We start from the raw sequence: 13,916 nt of genomic DNA, 5'->3' as shown, positions 1-13,916 counted from the left end.
TTTTTTGTGCATGTCATATCCCAAACTTTTCGGGTGAGTTTAAAAGAAAATGTTGAGTAAGTTTGCTTAAAGCGTACTAATGTGCTATTATCTCATAAATATAATAATAATCATGGTTTCTACCGAGTACAATATTCTTATACGTAAATTACCGCGGAGTAAGTTTATTATGCAGAAATTTATCATGCAATCTCTGCATATATATACGTATTAGTTAGTGCAGACTACCGCCGTGCAACCACTTCGACCGGCAGTAACGTTATTTTTAATGTCATTAGTGGGAAAGTGATATAATTGATAAAACTAATTGTATAATACGTTCGTCATAATTTTAACATCAGTCTTTCTAAGTTTCTCTGTTTAACTGATATGCAAATTCTGGCGAACATTTTGTTAAGGTAATACCGAATCTTTTGGCACATCTTGCGTTGTAAGTATTGCATTTGCTGGATGTACGCACAATTGAGTACCGCGCGCGTACATACAGGCACTGAAACCAACAACTAAACGGCTATAAACACTGCTGGTGAGTAAACCGACAATAGTTATCACCGATCTCTAAAGCAGTGCTCCAATTTTGTCTCACAATTGTCCAATGCATCCGGCACTGTGCTAATTTGCCTAAGTGATTATTTGACCTTTCCATGCTAGTGCAAGCGTTTGTTCTTGGATGCACGTGCGCGATGGCCATTATTATCCAGCTTATGACACTTCATGAACATGCAAATTGATGCAGTACTAGTAAAGTTGTGAATTTAAGGCACGAAAATAAAATTTATAATTATTAGAATTTTATAACCAACTGGATCCTTTGGCGATCGCGATGCATTTGCACCAAAATTACTGCGTAAACAACAATATTTATGAATGCCAACCATTAATATTTATTGTTGCGTAATAATATTATTACAGATATCTAAGGTACAAGTATAGGTGGCCTATGCATGAGGCTATGATACAATGCTTTGTGGTGTACCATAGTGTCATTAAATTATACTACCTTAAGCTTATCATTTCTACTCCTCGTAATATTCTGAATGCCACTATTATTGATAACTAATTAATTAAGGTCACCGGTTGGTTAAGAACCTTCAGCGCCAGTAATACACAGTACCAACTACCAACTACTTTTCATTACAAAATTCTTATGAAATGTGAATTTGCTCTACCATGTTTTGGGCAGATTTCGCTAGAACGGATATTTATCAGCATCACCATTGCTGTTCAACTGACCGGCTGGAAGCGCGACAGATCTGAGATGTTTTCATAGAAAAGAAACAAACTGTGCACCGGCTGGCAAATCCCTAAAAGGCCCAGTAAATTTTCAATCAAGTTGAATAAGTTATCCTGTTATGGGGTATTCAGCGCACTTCATCCTGGTGTGGACAAGTGGTAAATGCTGTTTGTTTTGCATGGACAGTTACACTGCTATACAGCGATGCTGTCTGCTCCAGCGAACATAAATCCATATCGAACCGATGAGCCACTATATATCTTTAGAATGGCCTCACTCTATTATCCGCTCTCCAGTGTATTCAGAAATGCTGGTTGCCATACATCAGTAAGCTCCTGTAAGAAAGTGCAGTATCCCTTCTGTTCTGCAATTTATACAGCTATCCGATTATCGATCAACAGCATTAAATGTTCCCAAATGCACAGAGTTTTACAAAGTGAATCGCAATCGTACTTCCTACGGGAACATTTATCCATTTCACGAAACGGTGTACCTCCAAAACTTCCAGAAAGATATTACTACATTGCATTATTAAACTCCGCACGCAACCGCAACAGACAGACAGCTGTGGTTATTTTGGAAAACAACTAACGTAAATACTAACAAAAGTGACAAAAAATCTTAACAGAGAAATTATTACGAAAACAGTTCCTTTTCCGCGAACAGAGGCAGTATGCAGGCTGTGGAATGCACCCTCGGTGTGTAATATCGCAAATTCCATGTACTACCCGTATGTTCATCCGGTGCCCGCAGAGCGCTTCGAAAATTCGTTTGCTACAAATAGGAATATTTACGATGCATATTTCACGCTAAAACAAGAAAACAAACATACTGGATTTAAGCCGCAAAGAATTGCGCCAATCTGTCCACAAGGATAAGAAGGGATACTGATGCTGGCGTAATCCACTACAGGAAACAATTCCCGGCACGAATTCATCAAACGCTTTATAAAATCCAAATGCAACCATATACTTTCGCCTGAATAACGAAACAAATGCTAATGCATTTAAAACCAACCTAACAAAATAATCGAATATTTACCCTGAGAACAGACGATTCCACCAGTACGCAAAGCATTTTTCAAGAGTTGGTAGTATGCCGCACCAAATAAGCCTTCCGCCGGACCTGCAAACAAACGCCGCGTCACAGTATATGGGTTACACCACAACGATTTCCGTAAAGATTTCTGGAAATGCGCGATGTATGCTTTATCTTCACAAGTGACCAGTTTTTTCGGTGCCGAATTCCGAAAAACATAAACTGCAACAGTATAACAGATAACTGCTGCACAAACTCACACGGAATTTATCACCATACCATTCAATCTATCATTTAAAATTCACCCCAGGCCGTTTGAGGCTCTTGACAATTTAATATTCATCACACGAATAACTAACAGGTTTAGTAAAATAGTAGTATGACAAAAATCAACATTAATGTTAAAGTTACTGTACTTATACTGTTTTACAGCACAGCTTTTAGCCGAAGTATAGGAAAAATTTTTCCTAGTGATCTTACCAACAGGATCGGATGAATCGGTAATAATCACATCAAATTCCCCTTGATGATTTTTCAGAAACTCAAATCCGTCGCCAATATGGAGTTTGAATTTCGGGTGTTCGAATGCCGAGGACAAGGACGGTAAAAACTTCCGACTGACATTAATGACTTCTTCGTCGATCTCGCACTGCACGACACTCTGCACGCAGTCATGTTTGACCACCTCGCGCAGAATTCCGCCATCTCCGCCGCCAACAATCAGCACCTGCAGTCACAGACGGTAATGCTGGGTGACAACTGTCGAGGAAAGCATGCTCAAGCGAGAACCTTCACGCGATGACAGCACCTTCTGGGGATTCGGATGGGAAAACATGGGCATGTGCACCATCATCTCTTGGTACGCGAACTCATCGCGCTCAGTTACTTGGATCATTCCGTCCAGTACCAACACTTTTCCGTACGTTCGGCTGTGTGAATACAGAAAAAAGACACTGTCGAATCATGACATAGAGGGGGTGATGACACCATGTCAGAATCGGTAACGTATCGGTACCGTACTGCCAATGATAAACGATCGCAAAAGGTAAAAAATGTGCTTCGCCTATGTCCTATGTACCTCTGAAAAAGAAGGATGTCTTGGTACTTCGACTTTCTTTGGTCCAATACATCATCCATTTCCAACGAGAACGACTGGCCGGGACATGTCTCTTTGGATACTTCGGAGAACCATTGACCTGTTTTGCGCGATTCATCCATAATTACAGGTACAATCGTCGGAAAAACACTCAAAATCGTCGGACAAACACTCAATATTCATAAAAAAATTCAAAAACGATCTTTGGCAGAAGCCGGTTTATCAAAATTGATATGTCTAATTGTGTATCATCTTGTTTGGAAAATTTTCATGAGGCTGGGAGCTCACCACAAAATTTATTACCACTCCCGGCCGGAGGCGGTTGCTCACTGCGCCACAAGTGGGAAGTTGGCAACCGGCAACGAGTGACAAAAGCTGACCTCCCAGATTCCCAATCCAGGACCGAGCCCAAAGATACCGGAAACTAACGATACCTGCCTGGCTATCGCTTATCGCGGTACCCCTCCCGCGATCCGAACCAGCAGCGGCACAGGTCGAACAGAATAAAACCGCGAAATACTGGAACATGATGCGGGACTGTCTAAGTTTCTATTCTGTGCCGTGGGCCATCGATCTCCGGGAACGGCGCTACGCCGCGCTAGTTTCGGCTAGTTTATTTTTTTTCTCTGTAATTTGCGCAATAGACCGTTGTTATTCGGTTCGAAATTGTTGTGTTAAAGTAGAGTCTCAATATTAAATTACCGAACGAAAACAAATCACATAATTATTGAAATTCTGGTTAAAACAATTTTGAACTGAGTCACAATGGTCCATTACGGTAATATGGTATACACTATCCAGTTTCTACTTCCTAAAAAACAGTTCAATACAATTATGATCTGTTTCAGACTTTGCGGCAGTCTGCCATACGCACTTCACATGGCGACTTCCCACTCGCAGATTCAGCTCAAGAGTAAAACTACGTGGAAATGGGCCACCTGAGTTTTCGGGCAGCATATTTATAAGCGAATACAATATTATTCGTTTATTCTACACAGGGCACACAAATTCACCAAAGGTGCACGTGCAGACAAAGTACAAAAAATTAAGTATTCACAGACCTTATATGCATAGCTGCTACCGCTAGCCACAGTCCTTTCGTATAACAGCAAAATACCAGACTTCTCACCCCACAAAACACTTATGCTGCAACCTGAGAAACCACCCTGAACGACTGAACTGCATAACACAGGAGAAGAAATACTACTCACTGACGTGCCACCAACACCACCAACCGTCATCGGTTCCGAACATCAACATGCACACTACACGCAGAAAGGAAGAAAACTTCGCAAAACCCTCAATAATCCCGGAGCATCCGTCGCAGTCCCTCTTTCTGCGCCTCCGACATGGAGCGATGTTTTCGGACATTCTTGGGTTTCCACACATCGCTCTCCAGCAGAAACGGCGTTTTATCCTGGCTGGCCTGATATTTGCGGACGTACTTGACGACGCCGTCCAAATACCGTGGTCGCTGCAGATAATGCAGCGCTTCATGCTCCACCACCGTGCGCTGATCCGGTCCGCAGAAGGAGCACAGGGAACAGTGGAAGCGATTCTGCGGTTTATCCCAGTGCTGCAAAATATGGTCGGAATAATCCTCCTGAATTACCGTCTCAAAGGGGCAATGGCGACAGCGATAGATCTCCACGGTTTTCGAGATCACTTTCGGTTGGTAAAGATCAAAACTGAAGCGATGTCGATGCTGATCCATATGCGCCACCACGGTAGCGGCGTCGTTCGATGAGAAGCTGCAATTTGGGCAAGAATGCTTGCTGCGTTTCGTGTGGAACGGCATGTGCATGGAAAAAATGTCTTCCTCGCTCGACGATTGAAAACCACAGTGCGCGCACACGTAAATTTTTCCATCGTCTGTTGTCACGGCTTTCACGTAATCGGCGTGCTCCTTCGGAAAGCAGCGTGCTGGACTCTGTGTCCGCGCTGGTGAGCGCGCAGCATGCGCGATTGAATCCTGCGAACTGCAACGCGACAGGCCGCGGCTGGGTTTCGTCGGGCTGACTGGAGAAATCGGTTCCGCGACCGTCGCAGATTTTTCCACAATAATTAAGCTCGTTTTCGTGACTTCACCGGCAACAGTTTCCGGCTGCACAGGACAGGCGATGGTTTCGAACACCGCCAAAACCGTTTCCGTGGTATTTTCCAAAAGCAATGCTGGTTCCGGCTCCTCGCCAGAAGGAAGACTTGCCGTTTCCCCAGCATTCTCGGTATCTTTCACGGCCTGCAACAGCAAAATTTTCAAGAATGGCTTACCGGAATTCCGTTGCCTTTGAATTTTGATTATCAATGTCGACTATGCATAGTAAATTCTAGTCGTAAATATGTACCAGCTGCGTAGAAGTACCACCGCAGCTGTCCGTGTCTTCCGGATCTGGAGGAGATGGAACAACAGGAAACGCGGAAGAAACATGATCCAGTTCAGGCATGATGCTGTACGAATATAACGGTTTAGCGAGTATATTACTCCATGCAAACTGTAAAAACGGTGGTGTTGTTGTCGCAGCGTGCTGAAGGTTTGTTATGCGGCTCAGTCTTATTGCGATTGTGCTAGATCGCGCCTGGACTATGACCCATTTAAATTTTGCGTGTTTTCGATCTTCTTTACGTGTGTGTGACGTGATACTGCCGTGCAGTCAATGAACCAGACGATGCGGTTTCCATTCATTTGCATTCATTCATATGGATAGCCAATCAGGAAATTCTTTGAAAATATCTGTGTGTCTGTGGACATAAATATCCTTGGTGCCGCCCTAAGGCGTGATTTGTGTGTGAGTTTGCAAGGTAAAATTACAAGTTTACTGTCTGTTTACAACACAAAAAAATGCAAGTCGAAAAAACGATTACTTATAACTTATAAGTTGCAACTTACTTCAACTTTGCTTGTTTATTTGGATTTTCAGCTTTGAGTCTTTGACTAACATGTGGCAAGGTTTATTTGCGGGTTACTGGTGCAGTTATTGGTATCTTCTTTGAATATTCCCGCTTTGGTCCAGGATTGTCGTCAGCTTGGCGGTGAAATAGTTTTCTCTGAAGGTTTCTCCGTTTCTGTATTCGAGTTTGCTCGGTTGTAGCAGGAGGCTCGTTGCTCTTCTGGTACAGGAACTTAATATGACATCACCGGGCCGATTTGCTGTTCCTCTGCATCGGAATGCTGTGGTTATTGAAATTGGCTCGAAATTGACACGGTATGCTTCCAAACTACAACAATAAGCAGAGGATTGCGTAAACCAAGTGGCTCTTGCATGTTGGTTAATGAAGTACGAATAGTGAACTAATCGTAAGAACGTTCCGCCATTAATAATCCCATGAGAATGTTACCGGACAGTCCTGTTAGTTCCCGCATTGTTGTGCCACAGGCTTGGATTCGCTGGCGAACCTGCGCCCGCCGCAATTGTGCCAAGCTTGGGTCAAGTGGCGGAAGGCAGGGTTAGTGCAAACTCTTTTTTCAAAGTAATATGCGATTGCATATTGATGGTAAACATTCTGGAGACGCGTTTTGCAGAGAGTTGGAGTTACTGGACGTCGGGGTTGGTCAAGCTGAGCGACAAGAAGCACTTCGGAAGCTTTTTCAAGAATGCCTACTCTAGGTTGGATTTCTTTGGATTTAAAAGCCCTACGAATTTTAAATTTTTATATATTCGAAATATGACGAGCCTGTGTGGACTCACGTTTTTGTGTATTCCCTTTGTAGGATTCTGCTAACAAATTCAAAGGATCGAAAAGTGCTCGTAATCCTGAACCCCTTTGTTTCGGAAAAGGTGGAAAAAGCTATTTTGGATGTTTTACTCGTACACTTTGAGGTTTGTGAACCGGAGCTTTTTAGAGTTGATATCTTGCAGTTACGACTGAAAGTGGTTAATCGTTAACTGCACAATTTTTTCGTGGTTAAAGTGAAACGTGAAATTGTAGGTGCCATCTGTTGCTTTTGTCGCTCCTCACATGACAGTTTTTGCCGCTCTGGGAACACTGCACACTGGATTTATTATCGATGTTGGAAATACGACAAGACTGATTCCAGTAAATTTGCATAATTTAAACCTGTGACCATTTCGCAAGAAATTTGTTTCCTCAGGTTTGTACGAACACCGCTGTTGTGGGGCTTGGGAGAGTCTGCCGCACATGGGCTTCAGTGCACTTGTCAAGTAAGTACTTATTATACTGTAAATTCCTTCTGGAATGAGATGCACTGAGGGTGTTCGTCTTTTTGAAGGTATGTTGAACAAGATTTGCCCAAAGCTCTCCAGGTTGTACGGTCTTTAATAAATTCAGTGCCGGATGCGGAAGATACGCCTTCCGTAGTTCCAGTACAGGGTAAATAAATGCATCGTTCAGTTAAAAAAATTTACTAAATTTTTTCGTTTGGTTGCAACATTAAACTTATACTGTATGTATATTTTTGTTGATTTTAGCAACTGCAACTGAAATTTGCCATAATCTGGATATGGAGGACTTCACCCAAAATCTGATCGGTGCGGGGTTAAATCAGTGTCAGTCACTGCTTCTTGTTGTTACCTGACAGAAAATATGTTTTTGAATATAGACCGCTGGATACCGTGCACAATTTCGAAAAGGGCTAAAAAATTAAGAAACGGCGAAGCGTATAGTGAGGTAAACAATAATCTGTGTCGGTGCATTGTGATATAAAAGTATTTACTCCATCTCTGTTATTTTCTAGACATTTAAGGCTTTTCCGGATCTTAGACTGCATTTGAAAACAGGAAATCAAGTTCATGAGGTTGTTGTTTCTGGGAGATTTGTGTAAGAATTTGTAGTCTAAATTTCATCTGCAGACCTTCCATGCTATAGTTATTTTAGAGAAGAAATAATGGAGACCTACTTTGCTCCTGACACCGGATGGCCAGAATTTTCCCACGCAGATACTGGATTGTATTCTTCGGGTATGTGATGGTTGAGACGCAGTGTTACATCAAAAAGCACCACCTAATGTCGAATTTCCAGGATCTTAAACGCGAACTTTTTTTGCAGTGCCCAGTCGATCTAAGAACAGCGATGACGCAGAATATGCTGGTTATGGGTGGATTAGCCGAAATAAGAAACTTTATTCCACGCCTTAGCACGGAATTGTCGGAATTGGTTAAGGAAGAACCATATGCCACCAGGTTACCCAATGCTTCGTTTCGGTTCATCTCTACAGAAAAAATTCCTCCCAGTATTGTGGCATGGAAAGGATGTTAGTATGGCATTTGTTGCTTCACCTACCCTGACAGTTATTTTCTGGATGATCGCAGACTCAGTTTGAATTGTTTAATTAACTGCTTAACGTTTACAACTTTCAAGAGACAGTACTCGCATGTATAGTCCCCAAAATTTTTCGCACTTGGTGTTCTACACTCCGAATTTTCGTTTGGTCTTTTCAGGTAGCATACTGGGACATGCTAATTATTATCCGGATTGCATTTGGATAACTAGAGAAGATCTCATGCTGCGAGCTACTGGAAGTAACGCCTCGCATTTGTTAAAGGAGTGGTGCTACGTCGGTAAAGACCGTAGGGTAGTACGGTAGAATACGTTGCACAAACATGAGTGCATTTGTGTTAACTTTCAGTTTGACGTTGTCTTTCGTTCATAGATGTTCAACATTTTATCATGGTTAACGTTATCAAGTAAAAACTTAACAAGTGCAGGCTGTGTAAAATTGTAAATGGACGTATTAAGTGGCCGGTTATGTGTTGTAAAGTCTCAGCCAATCCGTAGATGCATTTTGCATTTCCGATACATGTTTGTACACCACGCAGCAACTTCATACGCCAAACATCGAAAATAAAGAGTTGTTATAAGGAGAGACATGCTGTTATAAAATTGATAAAAACTATCTGAAATCAAGACAAGAACCCTCATAAATATGCCAGTACATTATTGGTAATACTTAATATTGTATATGTACCTCTCAATCACAAATTCAGCAATAATATCGTATCGGTACGATAAAATGCAGAAGAACATAAAACGTATGCCCATTCGGTAAAACTGCCATTAAAATTAACTAAAATTGTTGTACGAGTGAAGTTTTGAATCGGAATGTTTATTCCAGTAGATCCAACTTTTGGCTGTCAGCTTCATAGGTTTTGCTGCACCTTTCGTTGCGGTGGTCGGTTTCAAAGTGGTGGCATCACCTGAAAGAAAAAGCTAATTTTTCCTTTCTGACACCACAGTCCAGATTCTGCATAGACTGTTTACCAGTCTTGGTCGTATCCCATGTGTCCCATGAATCCCACGAGGTGGTCTGATTACCTGCCTTGGGACTGCTGGCTGCATTCGTGGTCGGCTTCAGCGGCGTAGTAGCCGTCCTTCCCGTGGAATTATTTGGCGCTTTAGAAGGCGCAGCTTTAACAGTAGGCTGGAAACGAAGTGGAATTACACACGTGATGTACAAGCTCAAAACTATGATATTCGAATCAGTTTAAACTTACAACAACATCTACTACTTAGCCAGAGCAAACCCTTTATGGGGTTCAGAAAATTCAGCGACTTTTTCTGAATCTGTTGTACTATTTCAACACGTGCTATGTAACGGAGATAAAATTTACCTTAGCGGTGGAAGCAGGAACTCTGGAGGAAAATATATCTTCATTGTTCAAATCAGCGAACGGCGACGCATTGCTGGATGGTTTGACAACACTACCCGCAGGCGGTGGGGGCTTGATAATGGGGATGCCGGATTTCGGAGCCGCCTCGCTCTAAAGAAATTTTGCTCTGTAACTGATGGCGTACCAAGAAACTGCGATCACCTACGATAGGCGTGCTCCAGTCCGCATCATCCCATCCGTCGGCGTTTCCACTAACCGGTGACGTTATTGGCGCGTTGGGGAGGTTCGCTTTTGCATCCTGTGGCAACCGACAAATTTTCGGGTTTTGCCCCCATAAATTAGCCAGTGTTCATTTCATACTTGCAAAAATGACCAGTCATCAATGCCTTCATCCCACCCCGAAGAGGAGGCTGCGGTGGGTGATTTTCCACCCGATGGAACGGGAGATGCGGCCATTGGCTGCATGGGTGAGAGCTTGCTATCGTCGCGCTGATCAGAAGAGTATTTCAAATTTCCATTTTCTACGATGAGCGTACAATTTCAGTTAGTGGTGTTTCTTACCATGATTAACTACTATGAATCAAAGCAACACATAAAAAATCAGGAGAAATAAAGACAAGGCAATTACAAACGCAGATTCTTAGTACTTTCGCTTATCACATAATTTCACCTTCTCCTTTAGCTGCAATATTGCTTTGGGACGATTGATCTCCCGGCTTTCCTTTGTAAAATTTGGCCGTAAGTGAATTGACTGCCCATCCAGCCCAGTTAGCCGCAGTATTGATAACGTTTATGCTGCCAGCGTTCACTTTGGATTCTAACCAAACAGATCCATACGAAAGGTAAACAACGGCAAATTCCTCCGCACATGAAGTATTTCAGTACCCATTTCATCCTTTAATTCTGGTTTCTCGGAGACCTGCTCCAAGCGATCCATAAACAATTTGACGCTCTTCAAAACTTGATCACGGACTTCTTTCTCCGGATCCACAGAGCGCAACACAAGTGACGGCAACACACGTGTTGCAACGTCTTTCAGCGAAAAATATTCAAAGGTTACGGCAAATCCAACAGCACCGCTCACCCGGCAAGGAGGAAATGGGTCTCGCAAGGCACGCGAAAACGCTGATACTAGCACCTTCAACCGCACCTAAGGAGTACAGTGCACAACAAAAGAGTCAAAATCTGTACATTTAAAACAGTAAATTTTAAAATTGAACTAAGAAACGAAAAACTCACATCTGGTACCAAGCACGGCGCCAGCTTTCCAATGCAAACGGTCGTGTTAGTTCGTATAGCACCCTACAAGGAAAAATGAAATGTGTGTTACTGCCCATCGCTTCACAATATTAAATCAAATAGGAACTATATTTTGTAGTAACATAAAATTCGTACCTGGTCATCTTTTGCTTGGATCCTGGCAAAATGCTTCATCACTTCTTCGTTGAGATTTTTTGAACTGAGTTTAGGAGCAAGCAGAACAATTGACTACAAAGCAAATCACAGCCTTAAATACAGTTTTATAAATGCGCATTTCACAAGATCATGGCGATGTTGATGTTTTCTTACTTTGACCGTTTCTTCTCTGATCGCTGGATTCGTATCAAGAAATCCATTAGCAACATTTGGAAAAATCTGATTGTTTACAATCGACGAACTCAGGTGATCAATGTAAAATTTCATCTGAAACAAGAATAATAGTCATATTTTTGACCCAGAGCGAAGATATTGTTACAGGTCAGCTGCCCTGCAATTTAATTCCAACAATCAAAATACCATTGATGTCTGTCGTTGTGATTACGGCCTATTTCCGGTACATAGAGAATTTCAGGAGTCGAAATGTATAACAGAACAACGCTGACCACAGCAGGACTAACGATTGCATACTTGTTGCAAAAGCTGCATCCGCACAGCGCGATCCGTGGAAGAAAACTGTTTTATAACTACTGGAATGATTCGCTTTTGGTATTCGTCATCTTTCAAACCTTTCCCGAGCTAAAAGTGCACAAAAACAGATACTGCGGGTATGCGATAGCTCAGTTTTATTTCTCCTTTGTCCCTAACCTTTAGCAGTATAGGAAGAGTTGAGTTATCTGTTGGTCCAAATTCGAACGTATTAAGGAGTTGTGGCAGAACTCGATATGTACACACTTCCTCTGGCAAGGATTCTACTAATTCCACAAGCCTTCCGAAAAACCTAGTCTTCTCGTCCGGCGACTTCAGCTAAATTAAGATCAATAAGAGTTACTTATAAATTAGTCGACCAACTGTAGCAGCGAACAAACCAACAAACATTACAACGGGGGCTCAAACACATAACAGAAAACGTATGCTAAGCGTATTTAACAAAACCTGTACTTCATCAATCATTACCTGTACTGATGATCATTACCTGTACTTCATCAAGAAAATTCATCGCATCGATAACCGGATTCTGGAAGAAGCCGCGTCCCGTTGTACAACGATTAATAAGTTCTGTCGGACTAATCCGCGCCCTGGGATCGGTCGATATTAACGATGGATAATGCGGGCGAAGAGACTCTGGTAACTGAAAATCGGCGAAAAATCATCAAAAGCACTGCCAACTGATATTTACGACAGAATCACACTTAATCCAATGCCTTGTCGAATTACGCATGTACATTGTGGAGTTGCTTCAGGGCGTCTTTGCTGGGCACATTCCCGTTGAAGACTTGATAAACAAGGACGCCGTATCCCCAAATATCCGTCGACCACTTCTCCCCATTCTTACGACCGCCTCCACCGCGCGTATATTCCGGTGGTTCGACATAATTTTTCAGGCTGTTCAGCGACGGAGCCGAGTCGGATTCGGCTGGAGTGACGTAATCCAGACCACCCAGTTTCCATTCGCCGGCTTTGCTAACGAACACCGAATTGACGGAAACATTATGGTGCGCGAGATTGGCCGTTTCATTGAGGAAACTCAGTGCTTTCTGTCACAATGAATAAATGATCAACGAAACCAGTTTTAAGAAATCGACAAGTCTAACACCAAAACATTTACACACAGAAAAAAAGAATACAACTTACCGCGATTTGAAAAAGTCCCCATGCTAATAAATGATCATTTTTCTTGGTACACTTCAACAAGTATTCGGATAACGGTGTTACTGGCTCCGTCACAATATAAACAATTTTATCTGTCTGCAAAAGAAAACAGTTGAGGTTGTCTGTGTTTGCGCTAATGGAAAAAAAAGAAAGCAGTTTTCGCATACCTCTAAACCATCGACGTAAGTTAAAATATTCGGATGGCGCATTGTTTTTAATCGCTTCAAGGATGCTTTTGCGGCAGATAACTAAGCATGTAAAACATTATACAGCTAGCTGCAAAGTTAACCACATATACTAGCGACAACAGGAGCGCACGTACCCATGATTCTCCTTGTTTTTGAGCATCGTATACGAAAATGGAAAATTCTTCTCCACTTCCCTAAACAAAACACAATTTTTTTATCCCTTTTTCAGTGCTCTGTGGGATCGACCAGCCGAACAAAAACCTTTTTAATCCCTTTATGCAGAGTCCAGAACGAGCATCCAGAATACGACAGGACAACGTCCTGAGCCTCGTATTCAAACGCTTTGATAGGATCTCGCGAGAATATCGACGAAAACATTCCCAAGCCAAATTACACTAGCCTTGAGGTAAACACGCAAGAAATAGAATAAAAAACGGGTGTGATGCCAGATGGTAAAATTATGAACTCATAATCACATCATCAAAGCCAAGAGCTTGTCAACGTGGATTGGAGATCCTACAATGGTGGCGACTTTCCAAGGACATAAATATGTAGTTTTAAACTACGCAGCAAATTGCAGAAGTATTTAATAGATCCAACAGTATGCCGTACAGATTTTTTAAAGAGAAAACAATCACAAAAAGTTAATTTTTTGGTAAATTTTAACGAATTATTTATTTTACATGCATGCAAATTGTAAACAGACCAGATGTGCAGCTTGAACT

General features: G+C 42.1%; 4 protein-coding genes across 5 annotated transcripts; 1 reads left to right on the top strand and 3 right to left on the bottom strand.

Moving 5' to 3' along the window:
* Positions 1-1,619: 1,619 nt before the first annotated feature.
* LOC129589372 (spermidine synthase-like) lies at positions 1,620-3,629 on the bottom strand. The gene is made up of 6 exons (XM_055484112.1): positions 3,351-3,629; positions 3,081-3,201; positions 2,753-2,999; positions 2,276-2,359; positions 2,067-2,212; positions 1,620-2,008 (listed from the first exon to the last, which is right to left on the bottom strand). Exons 1-6 carry the CDS (start codon positions 3,488-3,490, stop codon positions 1,871-1,873), a joined length of 876 nt encoding a protein of 291 aa, XP_055340087.1. The 5' UTR covers positions 3,491-3,629; the 3' UTR covers positions 1,620-1,870.
* A 711-nt stretch (positions 3,630-4,340) lies between these two features.
* Positions 4,341-5,986, bottom strand: LOC129589361 (zinc finger protein 568-like). The gene is made up of 2 exons (XM_055484083.1): positions 5,714-5,986; positions 4,341-5,607 (listed from the first exon to the last, which is right to left on the bottom strand). The coding sequence occupies exons 1-2, from the start codon at positions 5,810-5,812 to the stop codon at positions 4,669-4,671; spliced, it is 1,038 nt and encodes a 345-aa protein (XP_055340058.1). The 5' UTR covers positions 5,813-5,986; the 3' UTR covers positions 4,341-4,668.
* Positions 5,987-6,165: 179 nt separating this feature from the next.
* On the top strand, positions 6,166-9,185 carry LOC129589241 (actin-related protein 10-like). The gene is given in 14 exon segments (XM_055483860.1): positions 6,166-6,571; positions 6,743-6,973; positions 7,078-7,186; positions 7,296-7,403; positions 7,459-7,483; positions 7,486-7,528; positions 7,597-7,697; positions 7,796-7,855; positions 7,927-7,994; positions 8,062-8,144; positions 8,202-8,238; positions 8,240-8,284; positions 8,373-8,577; positions 8,765-9,185. Coding segments are annotated over 14 exon segments (1,338 nt in total). The 5' UTR covers positions 6,166-6,494; the 3' UTR covers positions 8,911-9,185.
* LOC129589240 (N-terminal kinase-like protein) lies at positions 9,164-13,914 on the bottom strand. 2 transcript variants are annotated; one of them, XM_055483859.1, is made up of 19 exons: positions 13,668-13,914; positions 13,453-13,591; positions 13,326-13,385; positions 13,171-13,251; positions 12,986-13,099; positions 12,577-12,888; positions 12,327-12,482; positions 11,999-12,157; positions 11,822-11,929; positions 11,504-11,617; positions 11,330-11,422; positions 11,174-11,236; positions 10,820-11,084; positions 10,605-10,751; positions 10,295-10,455; positions 10,140-10,232; positions 9,935-10,084; positions 9,585-9,744; positions 9,164-9,520 (listed from the first exon to the last, which is right to left on the bottom strand). In XM_055483859.1, exons 2-19 carry the CDS (start codon positions 13,567-13,569, stop codon positions 9,387-9,389), a joined length of 2,487 nt encoding a protein of 828 aa, XP_055339834.1. In that variant the 5' UTR covers positions 13,570-13,591; positions 13,668-13,914; the 3' UTR covers positions 9,164-9,386. The 2 variants fall into 2 exon arrangements, with proteins under 2 accessions (XP_055339834.1, XP_055339833.1); XM_055483858.1 differs by having other exon boundaries at positions 13,453-13,914.
* Between the last annotated feature and the right edge of the window lie 2 nt (positions 13,915-13,916).

This window comes from Paramacrobiotus metropolitanus, unplaced genomic scaffold (genome assembly GCF_019649055.1).
Source record: "Paramacrobiotus metropolitanus isolate TYO unplaced genomic scaffold, Prichtersi_v1.0 Parri_scaffold0000034, whole genome shotgun sequence".
Lineage (NCBI taxonomy): Eukaryota > Metazoa > Tardigrada > Eutardigrada > Parachela > Macrobiotidae > Paramacrobiotus > Paramacrobiotus metropolitanus.
The sequence above is the reverse complement of the archived record's forward strand: the minus strand, read 5'-3'. Positions and strand labels throughout refer to the sequence as shown.

Excerpts from the sequence above, each read along its gene's own strand:
- LOC129589372 (XM_055484112.1), bottom strand. The coding sequence starts at position 3,490 with ATGGATGAATCGCGCAAAACAGGTCAATGGTTCTCCGAAGTATCCAAA. Across the intron at positions 3,202-3,350 it reads GACATCCTTCTTTTTCAGAG|CCGAACGTACGGAAAAGTGT; the intron begins GTACATAGGACA and ends GTATTCACACAG. Across the intron at positions 2,009-2,066 it reads TTCTTTGCGGCTTAAATCCA|CAAACGAATTTTCGAAGCGC; the intron begins GTATGTTTGTTT and ends TCCTATTTGTAG.
- LOC129589361 (XM_055484083.1), bottom strand. The coding sequence starts at position 5,812 with ATGCCTGAACTGGATCATGTTTCTTCCGCGTTTCCTGTTGTTCCATCT. Across the intron at positions 5,608-5,713 it reads GTGGTACTTCTACGCAGCTG|GCCGTGAAAGATACCGAGAA; the intron begins GTACATATTTAC and ends TTGCTGTTGCAG.
- LOC129589240 (XM_055483858.1), bottom strand. The coding sequence starts at position 13,569 with ATGTTTTCGTCGATATTCTCGCGAGATCCTATCAAAGCGTTTGAATAC. Across the intron at positions 11,423-11,503 it reads TCAGAGAAGAAACGGTCAAA|TCAATTGTTCTGCTTGCTCC; the intron begins GTAAGAAAACAT and ends TTTGCTTTGTAG. Across the intron at positions 11,085-11,173 it reads CGCCGTGCTTGGTACCAGAT|GTGCGGTTGAAGGTGCTAGT; the intron begins GTGAGTTTTTCG and ends TGTACTCCTTAG.